The sequence below is a fragment of the Pinus tabuliformis genome, chromosome 8 (assembly GCF_031772625.1).
Source record: "Pinus tabuliformis cultivar Carrire ecotype Pingquan chromosome 8, CPIR1, whole genome shotgun sequence".
NCBI classification, from domain to species: domain Eukaryota; kingdom Viridiplantae; phylum Streptophyta; class Pinopsida; order Pinales; family Pinaceae; genus Pinus; species Pinus tabuliformis.
The window spans coordinates 418,718,605-418,736,011 of record NC_142294.1 but is presented as its reverse complement, the minus strand read 5'-3'; the positions used below and the strand labels follow the sequence as shown (position 1 = coordinate 418,736,011).

Genomic DNA, 17,407 nt, shown 5'->3' with positions numbered 1-17,407 from the left:
TTGTCTTGGCTTGTCTTCTGCATATTATATTTATGTTCTATCTGCAGTTTATCGTAATGCTGATGTGATTGCTAACTGTGAAAATTTAAATAAATTGCTCTAGCATAGAACATACCAAAACTTAACACTTTATCTACTTCCATAAATGTCCAAAAGTTCAGTACATCCTGCTGGCCTATTTTCTATCATTCGGTAGAAGTAATGTCATGGTACTTATTTATCTAAGATTTGATCATGGCACAAGTATCAGGATTCAGAGCCACTGATATGTATCTTTACATTTTTGGTCTGATTCTACTAGAGACTTCATGTGTCAACATTCATGTGTTTGTGTATTTGGTGATAGAAGTTTGGCTTATACATTGCCTTCAATTATCTGCATAATTGAGGATTTTGTGTTATGGAGTCATAACATTTTCCAAGTTGATCTTCGTGAATATATTTCTGATGAAGGTGGTGTGTATGGTAGTGACATTATTGGCAGTAAGCCATGTTGAAAGCTCTGATTTTGATGCATTATTAGTATTCAAGAAAATACTTTTCCTCCCTTATGGACTTGCAGACTAGAAGAATCACTCATTGCCCTGCATGTGAGTTGCAGGAGAGACCTTGTAATATTTCTCTCTCTTGTACATATGGAACCACAAGCCTCCATTTCTTGAGAGCTCGGGAGTACGAAGGATTTGGAGCTTTTGAATATAACCAACAATCTTCTGGTTGGTAGCATTCCCAAAGAAATTTGGGGTCTCATGAAGCTAAAACATTTTGACTTGAGCAGGAATCCTTTTCGCTTTTTGTCATAATTCCCTGCCCTACAAAACACACTACTAATTTTTCCTTTAAGCTGATCCATTTTTTCCCAATCAAATGGGTTTTATCTGAATAGAATTTCAAATGCATCCCTCTGAATAGGTTGCTTGCTTTATCCTTGTGATTCAGGAGTTTTTCAGTAAATGAAATCATTACTAGTCATATAATGCTAGTCCTTGTTCCAAGAGATAACGAGGTCTTTTCACTTTAATGAAAAATCATTCGCAAAAGAAAAATAATTCATGACCTAGAAAATTTATTTCTTAGTAAGAGCTTTATTGATTTACTTATGTACTTGATAATAATTATAATGAATTTAAACAAATAATCAAATGGCACCAACAAAATTTCGAATAGGTCCATAAATTTGTTTGTTTCTTGTAACTGAGCTTTATGGATTCACTTATGTACTTAATAATTATAATGAAGTTAGAGCAAATAATCAGATGGTAACAACAAAGTTAAAACAAGTCCGTCACTTATGTACTTCATAATTATAATGAAGTTGGAACAACGAAGTTAAAACAAATCCATCACTTATGTACTTATAATTATAATTAAAATGGAGTTAGAAAAAATAATCAGATCACTTATGTACTTATAATTATAATTAAAATGGAGTTAGAAAAAATAATCAGATGGTACCAACAAAGTTAAAACAAGTCCATCTTAAATGTTTAGGTTTAGCTAATTCCGTTTATTTTTAAGCCGGACAACTTTCTTTTTAAGATTTTCTCATTCTGCTCAACCATTTTTACCTTTTATTGAATGCACAAAAAAGTAACAAGCACTCTTTGTATGTGTTTTCTGACTTTAGCTAAAACCTTACATTTTTACTTTTTATTGAATGCATAACAATGTAACAAGCACTCTTTGTATGTGTTTTCTGACTTTAGCTCAAACCTTACAGGGTCAAAATTTGGATGTTATGGCCCATTCACTTATGTACTTGATAATTATAATGAAGTTAGAACACAAATAATCAGATGGTACCAACAAAGTTAAAACAAGTCCATCTTAAATGTTTAGATAGTGTTTAGATTTAGCTAATTCAGTTTATTTTTAAGCCTGGCAAGTTTTTTTTTAAGATTTGTTCACTCTGCTCAACAATTTTTCCTTTTATTAAATGCATAACAATGTAACATGCACTCTTTGTATCTTTGTATGTGTTTTTTTGCTTCAGCTAAAACCTTCCAGGGTCAAAATTTGAATGTTATGGCAAAGTTAAAACAAGTCCATCTTAAATGTTTAGATAGTGTTTAGATTTAGCTAATTCAGTTTATTTTTAAGCCTGGCAAGTTTTTTTTAAGAATGTTATGGCAAAGTTAAAGCAAGTCCATCTTAAATGTTTAGATAGTGTTTAGATTTAGCCAATTCAGTTTATTTTTAAGCCTGGCAAGTTTTTTTTAAGATTTGTTCATTCTGCTCAACAATTTTTCCTTTTATTAAATGCATAACAATGTAACATGCACTCTTTGTATCTTTGTATGTGTTTTTTGACTTCAGCTAAAACCTTCCAGGGTCAAAATTTGAATGTTATGGCACATTTTGGCGGTTTCCATCAGTTTTTCTTCAATCCAAAAGTCCATCTATTAGATAGAACAATGGTAATAGGAAGTTACCCAATAAGCCACCAGTGAAGGTATTATTGATTTGAATTATAGATGTTAGCTTGATTGCATGCAGTGTTAGTATATTCGTGCATTACTTTATTGAGATATAAAGTTCACAATTAAAAAGGCTCCACAGACAACGATTGTAATATAAAGTTTGCAATTAAAAAGGCTCCACAAAGACAACAAAACAATCACAGGGATCACAGGGGATTAAGAAATATTTCCCCAACAACTAATAAAAACTGGTGTGTGTGTGTATAATCATATTATCAATTGGTGGAATCCTTAACAAATTATATATGCCAGCTTAACAAATTATATGGCAGCTTAATATTTATCAAGCTTGTAATTGCTTTATATGCCAGCTTAATAATTATCAAGCTTGTAATTTGTTTTTTAATTTTGCATGCTTTATATGCCAGCTTAATAATTATCAAGCTTGTAATTACTTTTTTAATTTTGCAGAGAACATTTGTAATTGCAGTTACAAGAGGCAGGACCAATTTGGATGGTTTGATAATAGTGAAAATTCAAGGTCAGTGGATGGACAAACCTCTTACTGTTTTGGTAATAGGAGTGTTTACCAAATTTGTATTAAATACTAAATTTGCATTTTCCTCTGTATCATTACATTAGATATATCATATTGGTGATCATTTCAACTTTAAATTTCTATTTTCAGTGGTGCAATAACTGGGCTGTAATGGTGGCTTTGTTCTCCTAAGCTTCTGTCCAAAATAAAATGTCTTGTTGCAAACAGTCGATCCTCTTGTTCACGCAAATATTACAACTTGCCTCGCTTTGGGTCTTCTTTATTGGAATTGGGCCTCTAGTTCAAGCAAATATTACAACTTGCCTCACATTGGGTCTTTTTTATTGGAATCCTCTCTTTACTGCAACATATTCCTTGCCTAGTTTGCCTCCTTCAAGTGGAACTTAGGTTTAAAGTTCCGGAGGCATCCCTCATAAAGCAGCGTTGACCTATGAAAACAACTCCCCTATGCTGCACTTTCATATACTGCACACACATGGATACGGAGGCATCCCTCATAAAGCAGCGTTGACCTATGAAAACAACTCCCCTATGCTGCACTTTCATATACTGCACACACATGGATACAGATCACGTCCTTTCTGGCTCCGATGTCAATATATCAATATGTTAATCGGAACAGTGAATATGGCTGCAGCCACAAGTAAATGCCCAATAACAAAATGAAATGCAAATCGATGCTTAAATTCCCACAGCATCAACATGTTTTCTATATTCGTGATATAAGTCACAATGGTATAACTGATCATTAACTATGTAACTAGTGAAAATTGTAATTGAAGTGCAAATTAATAGTGTAATTATATTACTCTAATGGAAGATTGTACAATAACCTTCATCATATGTTTATAGTTCTATTTTGCATTTTCCGCATAAGAATGTATAATAACCTTATATTTTTATATTTGCCGTTGTTTGTTCAGGTTGGGAAATTCATCCAGGTCGTGTCCAGATTTTGTTGTCGCCTTCATCAAAGGATTTAAACTTACCCTAGTAATGCTATGTACGATTCCCCTTCTTGCACTGGCGGGCAGTGCTATGGCTATGATAATATCAAAGATGTCAAAGCTGAGGCCAGCAAGCATATGTGGAAGCGGGCAATGTTATGGAGCAGAAAATTGGTTCATGTAAGTATGTGATCAACAACACAAACCACGCCTTTTCATGTCATTAAACCAGGTTTCTTTAGATCTGAAATTGAGGGTTACCGTGTTTTCATACGAGCACCAATTCTATTGTATATAATCTATTCAGATTAATAACACATTTTAGTTACATTTCAGGTTGCTGCTTTTATCGGGGAGAAGAATGCTGTTACTGACTATGAAAATTCCCTTACAATTGCTTACAAGGCTACTGCTTATCAAGGGTTGGCAGCTAGTTTTGGCGTTGGGTTTTTACATTTTATTTTGTTCTCCACCTTTGCATTGGCTCTTTGGTATTGATAACGATTAATTATTCATGAAGGATATTCTGGGGCCGAGTGTGATTAATGTCATCATTGCAGTTCTGACTGGAGGCATGTGAGTTGAATCTGCATTGTGAAATGCATTATTGTCACTTGATCAGGAAATTTGACTATAGGGATTTGCACTTATTCAAACTAGATAAATTCATATTAATTAATGAGAACACAATGATAAATGTTCTGCTGGATTTCAGGTCTCCGGGACAGGCGTCACCATGTTTAAATGCCTTTGGAGCTGGACAAGCTGCAGCTTACAAAATGTTTGAGACAATTGATAGAAAGCCAGAGATTGATGTATATGGGTCACCATGTTTAAATGCCTTTGGAGCTGGACAAGCTGCAGCTTACAAAATGTTTGAGACAATTTATAGAAATCTAGAGATTGACGTATATGATACAAATGGATTGGTATTTGAGGATATTCAGGTTGATATTGAGCTTAAAGATGTACACTTCGGTTATCCAGTGCGGCGTTATGTTCATATATTTTCGGGGTTCTCACTGGAAATACCCAGAGGTACCATTGCAGCTATAGGACAGGCGTCACCATGTTTAAATGCCTTTGGAGCTGGACAAGCTGCAGCTTACAAAATGTTTGAGACAATTGATAGAAAGCCAGAGATTGATGTATATGTGTCACCATGTTTAAATGCCTTTGGAGCTGGACAAGCTGCAGCTTACAAAATGTTTGAGACAATTTATAGAAATCCAGAGATTGATGTATATGATACAAATGGATTGGTACTTGAGGATATTCAGGTTGATATTGAGCTTAAAGATGTACAATTCGGTTATCCAGTGCGGCGTTATGTTCATATATTTTCGGGGTTCTCACTGGAAATACCCAGAGGTACCATTGCAGCTATAGAGGTACCACTACAGCTATAGTTGGAGAGAGTGGAAGTGGGAAGTCCACAGTTATATTATCTTATAGATAGATTCTATGATCCACAAGCTGGTGAAGTGCTTATAGATAGTGTCAATATCAAACAATTTAATGGATAAGGCAAAAAATTGGACTTGTAAGCCAGGAACCTGCTCTCTTTGAAACCACTATTAAGGAGAATATTGCATATGGTAAAGATGGGGCAACACCAGAGGAAATACAGGCTGCTGCAGAGCTTGCTAATGCGGCAAAATTTATTAGTAACATGCCTCATGTTTGTAGAAATAGATCTTCATTATTGGTGATCGGTATGTTCCTCCTTGTGGAAATGCGTTTCTTTTGCACAACATTTTGTGTATGCTGACAGTCATGGTTGCTCGTTTCAGGGGTTTGATACCCGTTTCGTAGAGCATGGTACCCTATTAAGGAGAATATTGCATATGGTAAAGATGGGGCAACACCAGAGGAAATACAGGCTGCTGCAGAGCTTGCTAATACGGAAAAATTTATTAGTAACAAGCCTCAAGCTTGTAGAAATAGATCTTCATTATTGGTGATTGGTATGTTCCTCCTTGTGGAAATGCGTTTCTTTTGCACAACATTTTGTGTATGCTGACAGTCATGGTTGCTCTTTTCAGGGGTTTGATACCCAATTCGTAGAGCATGGTACCCAATTATATGGAGTTCAAAAGCAAAGGATTGCAATTGCGTGGGCTATTTTAAAAGATGCCCGAATTCTCCTCGTCGATGAAGCTGCCAGTGCCTTGGATGCAGACTCTGAAAGAGTGGTTCAAGAAGCTGTTGATAAAATTATGATAAACAGAACAACAGTTATTGTTGCAGATCGTCTGGCTACTGTCAGAAATGCTGATATGATCGCTGTCGTCCAGCGTGGCTCTATTGTTGAAAAGGGTAAATTTTTGCAATGCTTTAGTTTTTAATCTTTATTAACAAACAACACAGATATCGACAATCTAGCATCCACTTGCTTATAAACATTTTTTCTCCTTTCCATTATTAACAAATATTGTTCAAACAACAAAAAATATTTGATATTTTGCAACAGGCTTAGTGAGGTGACTCTTCTGTGTTACTTATTACTCACGCAGAGCTATTAATGGATATGAGAAATGTTAATTTCAGGTTCACACTCCCAGCTCATCATGAACCCATCTGGACCATTCTCCCAGCTTATACTTTTGCAGGAAACACATCCATCAAAAGAACAATATGCAAATGATCCTGAGCATATGTAAATGCATTTGCGTGATTCCAGGACCGTTGGCAGGCATAGTAGTCGAAAGTCATCTCTTAGACGATCTATAAGCAAGTGGATCATCGGGAATTGGTGGTAGTTGTAACTCTGTTTCTTTTCCATTTTCGTTGCCTGGTGGAGTTGGTCTCCAGGAAAATGTTCAAGTAGGCAAAAGTAAGCCAAAGAAGGGCTTCATGAATTGGTTTTCGTCCAAAAATCAGGGAGATGTCGAGGATGGGCAGTTAAAATATGGAATAAGTGTTGTTTCACGCGTAGCATCTCTCAACAAGGCAGAGACTCTAGTGTTCATACTGGGATCCATTGCAGCAGTTGTTCATATGGTTACATTTCCTATTTTTAGTCTCTTTGCTTCCAACTGTTGTTGCCAGTTCTTACGATTTCCACATATGCTTCGAAAAGATACCAGATTATGGGCACTTATGTATATAGTTTTGCAAGCAACATGCCTCCTCATGGGACCAACACAGGTCATCTGTTTTGCTGTTAATGGGAGGAAAACACTCCAAAGAGTAGACACTAAATTTGTATTCGCCTTGGGCAGTCATTAGATATATCATATTGGTGATTATCCAAGCTCCAAATTTGTGCAATAGGTGCAAGATTATCAACAGATGCTCGACAGTTCGTAGTATAGTGGAAGATGGTGTTCAGAATATTTCAACAATCACTGCTGGTATTGTTATAGCTTTTTCAGCAAACTAGAAGTTGGCACTTTTGATATTAGCTCTCCTGCATCTGCTAGGTCTTTAAGGTTGAGTTCCAGTGAAGTTCCTGCAGGGTTTTTCTGCTGATGCAAAGGTTAGGAATGTCATTGGCCCTGAAAAGAGTGTACAGACTGCATATTGCTAGACATGGTTTATAAATTATATTAGAATATGTATAATTGGACAATTTTTTCAATTGCGATTCATGGTTTTAATACAAATCGGACTTTGAAGGAGGATTCTCCTCTTCCTAAAGAGCTTTAAACATTTTGGGATGTTATTACTATAGAAAGGGATCATATTCCAGGTGATGTATGAGGAAGCCAAATAGGTTGCAAATGATGCTGTTTCGAAGCATTCGAACCGTTTCCTCCTTTTCTGCCTCTACAATGAGCCTTTACAATGAAAAATGCTCTGCCCCCTTGACGGGGACGGCATTATGTTGTTCTTTCATGGCAAGAAGGACCGGGATTTCTGCCTTGTCTCTGAGACCAATTTACATATCAATGGGCATTTCATTGGGAAGAGCAAGAAAGAGGGTCTGAAGCGCGATTTCACCTGGGTGCAGTCCATCGGCATGCAGTTCGATTTCCACAAGCTCTACCTGGACGCCAACAAGGTTGCCACGTGGGACGATGCCCACGATGAACACTCTGTCTTCCTGGATGACCAGCCGATCGTCCTCCCGCCGGCCCGGGGCGCTGAGTTGGAGTCTGTGGTTGGACACAACTCCCCTGAATATTAATAGGCATGGGAAATAATATAATTCAGTTCAGGAATGTATATATTTTAATACTCTGTAATATATTTTAATGTATATACTGCAGTCTGTGATTGGATGTAATTTTAATTCAGCAATGCATATACAACAATTGGATGGAATTTTAATTGTCCAGACTATCAATATTATAAAACATTTAGTCTTAAAACTCTGAGAACTGGTAATGGAGTTGGGTAGTCCTGCAGTGTTCAATGCAATCTCTGTGGAAGCTCTATGATACTGAAGGTTGCAGATCTCAGTGCAATCCCCACCCTTGAAGAGGATTCTTAAATATCTATCATTCAAAAAAATTAAATGTCTCACTCATACTTTTTTGGTTCGTGTATCTCTGTCCATGACATATTATTTCTGTGATTCTATATATATATATATATGCCATATGTGTAATATATTATTGTTGTTTTTTATTTGAAAATGATTTTTGTTTGCAAATATCCGTGTAAATCATCTGTGTATTCTTTGAGGATTACATGTCCAAGTACTTTATAGCATTGGTTTACACGTATTATTTTAATATTATTTCAAATTTTGATGAGATTTTATTCTTCTTAAATTTGAGCATCTTTGGTCATTGTGCAGCTATAACTTGGAAGGAAGTTAAACCAATAACTTGGAAGGAAGTTAAACCAGCTTAGAGTTCATCTCAGGATCTAGGATCTACCACCACATCTTAGGATCTAAGTGGATCTACCACCACATCTTAGGATCTAAGTGGATCTACCACCATGTGTTGAATGGTGTTGAGTTTCCATGGTGTTGAGTGGAAACTACCACCACATCTTAGGATCTAAGTGGATCTACCACCACATCTTAGGATCTAAGTGGATCTACCACATGTGTTGAATGGTGTTGAGTTTCCATGGTGTTGAGTGGAAACTGGGAAATTTTTTTTTAGAAAGATATTTGATCTCTCCAGGTTTTTAGTAGATCTAGGTCTTTGATAGATCTCGAGTTAGGATGGATCTAGGTTGGTCAGTAAAAAAGCAAGTTTATATTTTTTTATTATTAAAGATAATTTTAGAAAGCAACATGCTTGTTATTATTTAGTCTCTCTTAATTTTTTACCCTCTCTTAATGGTAATGGTAGATAGAGAATTTTTTGAATACATAAAATAAATTAATGTAGTGTCTTATTCTATATTTAATAGATTAGTGGATTGTGTCGTTGATTAGTGGATTGTGTCGTTTTTAAAAATATGATGCATTTTAATAAATTTATGTAGTGTGTTATTCTATATTTAATAGATTAATGTATTGTGTTGTTTTTAAAAATATGATGCATTTTAATAAACTTATGAATATATTATAGAAGTCTCTTACTTTTATAAATCATAAATTATTTTTTTTCCAAAATCTTTATTAATTTGAATAAATTTCTCGCTTTTTTCCTTTATAAATCACTATGAATTAACATATGGAATATAAAAATAAATAAATAAACTTTTTGTTTTTTTAATTACTATGAAATATAAAAAGAAATATCAACTAACTTTCCATTATGAATTAATTAACATATGGAATAAAAAGATATATAAATGAACTTTCCCATTAACGAATGAAATATAAATACTTTCATTTACATTAATTTATCAGATTTTGTCTTAGCTATAATGTAAATTCATCAGATTTTGTCTCAGCTATATTTATAATCAATTAGATATTGTTTCAACTATATTTATTGCAAATATCAAGATCTTCACCAAAGTATGAACATCTCATTGTGTTACAAGATTTCTCCTTTTATTAAGTTAAAAAAAATCAATTATATGTGTTTGAAAAATCAAAATGTTAGCCAAAGTTCTCCTTTTATATGTATATGTGTTTGAAAAATCAAAATGTTAGCCAAAGTTCTCCTTTTATATGTATTGCAAAGATCAAAACGTTAGCCAAAGTACTAAGAGATGGAGACGCTCATTGGGTTTAGGTAATGAAGGTGAAGTAAAACATTGATCAGGAATATTTCATTTTGGGTTTTTGCAATGTGAACCCTCAATTTTGCAATATGACTTAACAATTTTCATTTTTTATATAAAAATGAGGCAACCCTAAGTTATAACATCAAAAATATATTCACTTGGTAGAAGTTGTAGATCAATTTGGGCAAGATTTCTAATGAGTGGCATTCCATATAAACTAAATACCTCAACAAGAACTTTATTAAGTTGCATTCACAAATCATTGAGAGCATAGCTAATTTTCAATGCTACATACTCTTCACTATCTTAATTTATGTTGATAAAAAAATTAAATATTCCATTAAAAAATTCTAAAAAAATTATTAAATTTATCTATAAAAAGTTATTAGCTATAATCCAACAATTTATCTATGTGCCAATCTATAAATTTTTTTTAGCTATAATCCAAATCACTATAGTCAAATCTTAGCTCCAATGGTTTAGCAAATTCTCCATAGACATGTTGTAACTAATTTGTTTGTGGTATTTGTGAAATAGTCATATTTGGTGTAATAGTGGAAAATGATATTTTAAAATTACGACTTCTCTTGAAATTCTCATTCCAATTAAAAATATAAATAAATCTAAATCACTATAACTAAATAACATAGAAGTAAAATTGAAATATTTAGAGATGAATTATCAAATATTGGCACTTCAATTTTAACCTAGTTTAATTTAATTTGAACCTTAACACTCTTAACTAGAGAAACCAAATCATCAATAGACCATTCCTCTTCCAAAAACCAAAAACTAGAGAAACCAAATCATCAATAGACCATTCCTCTTCCAAAAACCAAAAATATAGACTAGAACAAAACAAAACAACAAATTAAAAAAACCAAGTGCTAGGATTGTTACCATCCCCTACTAGTTCCTAAAATGAGGTTATCAATAGACCATTTGTCTTCCAAAAACCCAAAATATAGACTAGAACAAAACAAAACCAACAAATTAAAAAACCAAAAACCAAAAATATAGACTAGAACAAGACAAAACAGCCTCTTTATAAGTTTGGAAAGCTTACTTCACATCATGATGTTCTACCTTAACATCATTGTGACCATCATCCATCTTAACATCAATATGACCATCTTAACATCAAAACCATGATTACCTTGCAGACAACATGAGTAAACCATAAAAACACCTTTTTATTTTCCTTGTGTTGTTCAACACAATCAAAACTTTCATTGCAATGTATAATTGTCATATATCCCCAATTGTATAATAAATATCAAATAACATACTTATTTATTTTTAAAAAATTGTAAAATATTTTCTCTATATCACATACTTATAAATACCTAATTACCAAATATATCAATAAATACCAAATAATATATCAGATAGTTGTTAGATATAGACACAATAATATTTACACATTACATGGTAAAATTGTATTTAATCACCATTTTCAACCTGGTACTAATTATGTTTCTTTTTTTTTACCCTTTTTTTGGGTAAAAAAAAAGCTTGATTGTATTTACTAGATAATCATATAAGATTCAAAGATTCAAAATACATCTTGAGTATAGCCTGATAATAGATATAGCCAAACCTGTACAATACTGTACAGAAGAGAAACAAGGCCTGATATGACATGTGGACAAAATTCACCCGAGAAAAAGAAGACATGTGCTTCCGAGAAGCAATCAACCATAAGGGAAAAAGGACATAAAACAGATGGCAAATAGCGAATCTAGGAAAATCCAAAACCCCGAAATTTTGTGATGAAAAAGAGGTTATGTGCCGGGAAGAGAGAATTCCGAATAAGTTTCAGCTTCAATTTTTATATTCATATTCCAGAAACCCATTTGAGAAAAGAGTGATTTCTTTGATAATATATCAGCTTGAGAAAAAGAGTGATTTCTTTGATAATATATCAGCTTGAGAATTTTGTGCTCTGTTGACATTCTGAATAGAATAGTTATCTTTCCTTCTCCAGAGAGAAATGATTCTGTTCAACCAACCAAATAGGTGTTGTTTTTTATATGATTCTTCCATGTGACATAATCCATTATTATTTTGGAATCACCAAAAATTTATAAGCGCTGAATATTTAGAAACAAACTGAAAATAAAAAGTCCTGTCAGTGCCATTGCCTGCCATTGCCTCTGCTTTCCTTGCCTGCCATTGCCTCTGCTTTCCTTGCAGAGCTGATCCAATACATTCATATAATATTTACACATTACATGGTAATGTATTTGATCACCATTTTCAGCCTGGTACCAATTACGCTTTCCTTGCGCAGCCAATCGTTCCAACTCATGCTTAATTCATTCCACAATTCACATCATAATGAATGGCTTCAGGCTTCACTCATTTAATTTATGAAGCTAAATCAAATATATAAAATAGAATATAACCCACTCAGTATATCTCTTCTTTTCATGACTTTTCCTACATATCATAATGAATGGCTTCACCCATTTATACCATACAAAGCAAATTTATGAAGCTAAATCAAACATATAAAATAAAATATAACCCACTCAGTATATCTCTCTTTTTTTCATGACTTCTCCTACATATGTTTCAACATATCTTCAATGAATTTGAATTCCCATCTACTTGAAGGAAAAACTACACATTTTGAAGCGTAATTCCTTTTTGAAATCAAACTATTTTAAAAGTTTAAATATGATTCATATTACAACCACGATTTCATTGCCATGAATCCCAACTGGGTTATATGCTACACTTCAGCAATTTTTTACCATCCATTCCCAAAAAAAGAAAATAGGCCCATATCTTACACAGGACACAGATCCAACTCATGTATTAAGTATATTAAACATATACAATTGGCTGAAACAAATATTTCAATTATCTAGCTAAACACAGAGCCATACTAAATGATACCATCACAATTTCAAATCTGATATTTACCCATTCAACCAAAAAATAGGCCCGATCTTACACAGGACACAGATCCAACTCATGTAACATCTGTAATTGCTTCTGCAGAACATCTGTAACAGATGTAAAAATATGGAATTTTAATTTATGCTGAGTACCCTCCTCCTTTGTTGTATACTTCTGTTCAGATTACATAAAAGTAAATAACTTTGCTTCTCTCATTGCCTCCACAGAAAACCCCGAAGCAATTCTCATTGCCTCCACAGAACACCCCGAAGCAAATACACAATTGAATTGTTCAGCTCTTTTCTACAATCTGATCATGCTAGGTGTCCATAAGGCCTGCTCTCTTTAGAAAGAAGCTTGGGTCATTAGTTAACTGCCACAGAGAAATTAAAATTTAGTTCCGAAATAGACAGGAAGTAGATTTCTTTATAGAAGCTCCTATGTGGCTTGTGCAATTGAAGCTTCATAAGCAGCGCTATTGCAAAGATCATAGTCGGATATCAAACTTATGCAAATTCCAACACTAAACATTTTCCTTATTATCAAAATCTTGCCCTTTAGATACTAGATTTCATAAGAAGATCGAACTCCTCACCTCTGAATTTTTTCAAACAGAATTACTAATACACAACCGGCATCTGCGACCTTCAAAACGATGGACTAATTGGGTTATACGATTCATAATTCATTCATTTTCCGCATCTTCATTGGTAATTAACGCACATAATTAAACCCCGTCTGGTCTCCAGAGCTCAACAGCGAGGCAGCGTGCACTTCTGTCCTTCCATCAATCCCTTATGCTTCGGTTCGCAACGTGTGGGCAAACGCTCACAGATGTGAGCCAGCGACTGAAGATTGCATTTAACAATGGTATCCACGAAGAGGCACGTATCACTGGGGCTATTCCCCTCCGGCACGTCCACCACGTACGACTCAATCACCAGGGTCTCGTTCTTCCTGTCCACGTTGCGGGCCTCATGAACTGTGGTGAAGGACTGATAGTTTTGCAGGCGGTGCTCTCCTCCAACGACTCTGAAGCTCAGAACGTGGTGATCGTCGTCCAGAATCTCGAGCCGTTCAGTGCTGCTCTTCGCTGGAAGTCCGGAGACCACGCGAAGCTCTCTTGTACTCCCCACGGTGCCATCACCCTGCATGGAGCAGCTACGGATGAAATGCTTGTACGTCTGTGGTTTGTCGAAGCGCCGCACCACGGACCAGACGTCCTCAACTGTTGCTCGAATCCACCGCACGACCACGGAAGAGAAGTGGCCGTCGCTAACGGAATGTTTGTGATATCGTTCCACCACGTTCCTCAGGTACTCATATTCCTTCTCCATCACCAGGCATTGCAGCATCTCGGACACCGGATTGGCCGGCCGTGTGTACCGTATCGAGCCCGTTTCATCAGTAATATTTGAGATATCTGAAAATGGCCACAGCTGGTGGGAAGGAGACATGCTCGAATTCGAGGCTTCGATGCTCAAAACTAGTGTTTTCCACTCGCACATATGAGATGAGTTCAATGCAAATACTGGCAATCGGACTTTCTGGGTACATCTGTTACATGAGTTGGATCTGTGGCCTGTAATTGCTTCTGCAGAACATCTGTAATTTCTCCGCTCTTTTGTTTGATCGACAGATGACATGGATAATAGGGCCAAATCTGGCGGCACTTCGGAGCAGCGCAGCCCCATATCTCGGTCATCTGTTTCTCGACAATTGGCAGCAGCATATCCGTAGATCTTGGTCGTTCAACTGGCGACGCTTGGCAGCACCAGATCCCTACATCTCTACCGTGGATCTTCGCACCAGAGCCCTACATCTGAGCCGTGGATCTTTGACACTTGGCAGCACCATAGCAGCAGATCTCTACCGTGGACCTTGCGACACCTGGCAGCACCACAACCCTACATCTCCACCGTGTATTTTACGACACCTGGCAGAGCCACAGCCCTACATCTCGGCCGTGTATCTTGCGACACCTGTCAAGACCACAACCGTAGATCTCGGTGGTAGATCTATTGACAAGATCTGTTGACACCTGGCAGCACCGCAGCCGCAGATCTTGGCCGTGGATCTGTTGACACCTGGCAGGACCAGCCGCAGATCTTGGCCGTGGATCTGTTGACACCTGGCAGCACAGCAGCTGCAGATCTTGGCTGTGGATCTGGCGACACGTGGCAGAAGCACAGCCGCAGATCTCAGCCTAGGATCAGGCGACAAGTGGCAAAAGCAAGCCGTAGATCATGGCCTTGGATCTGATGACACGTGGCAAATCCACAGCCGCAGATCTCGGCCTTGGATCTGTCGAAACGTGGTAGATCTAGAGCCGCAGATCTTGACCTTGGATCTGGCCACACGTGGCAGATCCACAGCCACAGATCTCGGCCGAAGTCTGTCGAAACGTGGCAGAAGCACAGCCGTAGATCTTGGCCGAGGATCTAGTGACACGTGGCAGATCCACAGCCACAGATCTCGGCATTGGATCTGGCGACACGTGGCAAATGCACAGCCGCAGATCTCGGCCGAAGATCTTGCGACACGTGGAAGAAGCACAACCGCAGATCTGGGCCGTGGATCTACGGACACTTGGCGAAGCTAGAGCCCCAGATCTGGGCCGTGGATCTAGGGACACTTGGCCACGCTTTAGCCCCAGATCTTTGCCGTGGATCTGACGACATTTGGCAACGCGAGAGCCCCACATCTCCACCGTGGTTCCGGCGACACGTGGAAACACCACAGTCTGCTTATAATTCGATAGCCTATAAAGTTATAAGTATGACTGGGTATAAATTAATAAGCCTATATGCATATAACCGAAGAGCTTATAAACTAATAAGATTACCTGCTTATAAAATTATAAGTTTTCTGCTTATAAACGGATAAGTATGTCTGGTTATAAATTCCTAACTTATCACCTTATAAACGGATAAGTGCTTGTGATTATAAATAGATAACTTATCGGCTTCTAAACGGATACGTTCGTCTGATTATATACTGATAAGCTCTTCGGCTTATAAATGGATAACTTCGACTAGTTATAAATTGATAGGCTATCGTGCTTATAAGATGATAAGCTTACAAACTAATAAAGCGACCTGCTTATAATGTTATAAGCATATCAGCTTATAAAATGATAAGCTTATACACTAATAAGGTGATCTGCTTATAATATTATAAGCCTTTCTGCGTATAATATTATAAGCCATGTTGCTTATAGAATGATAAGTTCATAAACTAATAACGCAATCTGCTTATAATATTATAAGCACCGTCGTTTATAATATTATAAGCACTGTCGCTTATAATATTATAAGCTCTAGCGTTTATAAATTGATAAGCTCTCGTTCTTCTAATTTAATAAACCTCTGTGCTTATAAACTTATAAGCTTATCGGGTTATAACATTATAAGGTCATCTGCGTATGAACTGATAAGACTTATGGCTTATAATTTGATAAGCCAATTGGGTTATAGACTAATAAGCACTCGGGCTTATAAGATTATACGCTCTTGGGCTTATAGAAAGATAACCTCTGTGACTTATAATATTATAAGCTCTTATGCTTATAAACCGATAAACATATGGAGTTATTAGCCGATAAGCCAATTGTTTTATAAACTTATAGGCAAATATGCAAACTGATAAGCTCATGAGCGGATAAGCCAAAAAGGTTTCAAGTTTAAATTCCTGTACAGTGGTTACAGCGGTCGAGGATATGGTGACGCTTGGCAGCGCCAGGATGGTAGATCTGTTCCGTGGATCAGGCGACACTTGGCATCACGACAACCACATATCTGGGCCATGGATCTGACGACACTTGGCGACGCGAGAGCCCCACATCTCAATCGTGGATCTGTCGACACCTGGCAACACGTACCACATCTCGTCCGTGGATCTGGTGACACTTGGAAGCACCACAACCACAGATCTGGGCCTAGAATCAGCGACACTTGGCAGTACCACAACCCACATCGAGGTCTCGGATCTGGCGACACTTGGCAGCTCCACAGCCGCAGATCTGAGCCGTGTATCAGGGAACACTTGGCAGCACGACAGCCACAGATGTGGGCCATGGATTTGGCGACACTTGGCGACGTGAGAGCCACAGATCTTAGCCGTGGATCTGTTGACATTTGGCGATGCAGGAGCCCCACATCTCGTCCCTGGATCTTGTGACGCGTGGCAACAAGATCTGTTCCGTGGATCTTATAGCACCTAAGCACCGCGAGAGCCTTACATCTGAGCAACACAACAGACCTTCTGGGCTCTAATGTTATGACGGCGTGGGGCCATTTTCTCTGCGTATTTTTTATTTCAAATGTTCCGTCCGAGTTATAAAATCTCTGAATTTTATGTCTGGGATCCATGTGGGACATTTATTTTTTACAATTTACCCGTTCTGTCAACGGCAAGTCGCACTGGAAGCGGCGCCATAGCTCGATTCGCAATCTTGGTTGCTGGATGGTTGCAAATTTGCCATCGATTTT

The 17,407-nt window shown here is 36.8% G+C and overlaps 1 protein-coding gene and 2 pseudogenes across 36 annotated transcripts in view; 2 read left to right on the top strand and 1 right to left on the bottom strand.

Annotated features, from left to right (window-relative positions):
- LOC149235836 (uncharacterized) overlaps positions 1-6,177 on the top strand; it is a 36,899-nt gene extending 30,722 nt beyond the window's left edge. For 28 of the 34 annotated variants that reach the window (XM_089372214.1, XM_089372228.1, XM_089372212.1 and 25 more), the window contains 4 exons: positions 2,892-2,961; positions 3,903-4,106; positions 4,263-4,502; positions 4,642-6,177. In XM_089372214.1, coding sequence (XP_089228340.1) covers positions 4,441-4,502; positions 4,642-5,335 — 756 coding nt within the window. In that variant the 5' untranslated portion in view covers positions 2,892-2,961; positions 3,903-4,106; positions 4,263-4,440 and the 3' untranslated portion in view covers positions 5,336-6,177. Of the gene's footprint in view, positions 1-2,316; positions 2,453-2,891; positions 2,962-3,902; positions 4,111-4,262; positions 4,503-4,641 lie in introns of all 34 variants that reach the window. The other 6 variants (XR_016246192.1, XM_089372243.1, XM_089372244.1 and 3 more) reach the window with 6 other exon arrangements.
- On the top strand, positions 5,531-8,201 carry LOC149235835 (ABC transporter B family member 11-like; annotated as a pseudogene). Its single transcript, XR_016245884.1, has 4 exons — positions 5,531-5,607; positions 5,701-5,845; positions 5,972-6,245; positions 6,477-8,201. The product of XR_016245884.1 is annotated as an ABC transporter B family member 11-like (transcript).
- A 4,520-nt stretch (positions 8,202-12,721) lies between these two features.
- LOC149235834 (abscisic acid receptor PYL8 pseudogene) lies at positions 12,722-14,750 on the bottom strand (annotated as a pseudogene). Its single transcript, XR_016268347.1, has 2 exons — positions 13,513-14,750; positions 12,722-13,290 (listed from the first exon to the last, which is right to left on the bottom strand). The product of XR_016268347.1 is annotated as an abscisic acid receptor PYL8 pseudogene (transcript).
- Between the last annotated feature and the right edge of the window lie 2,657 nt (positions 14,751-17,407).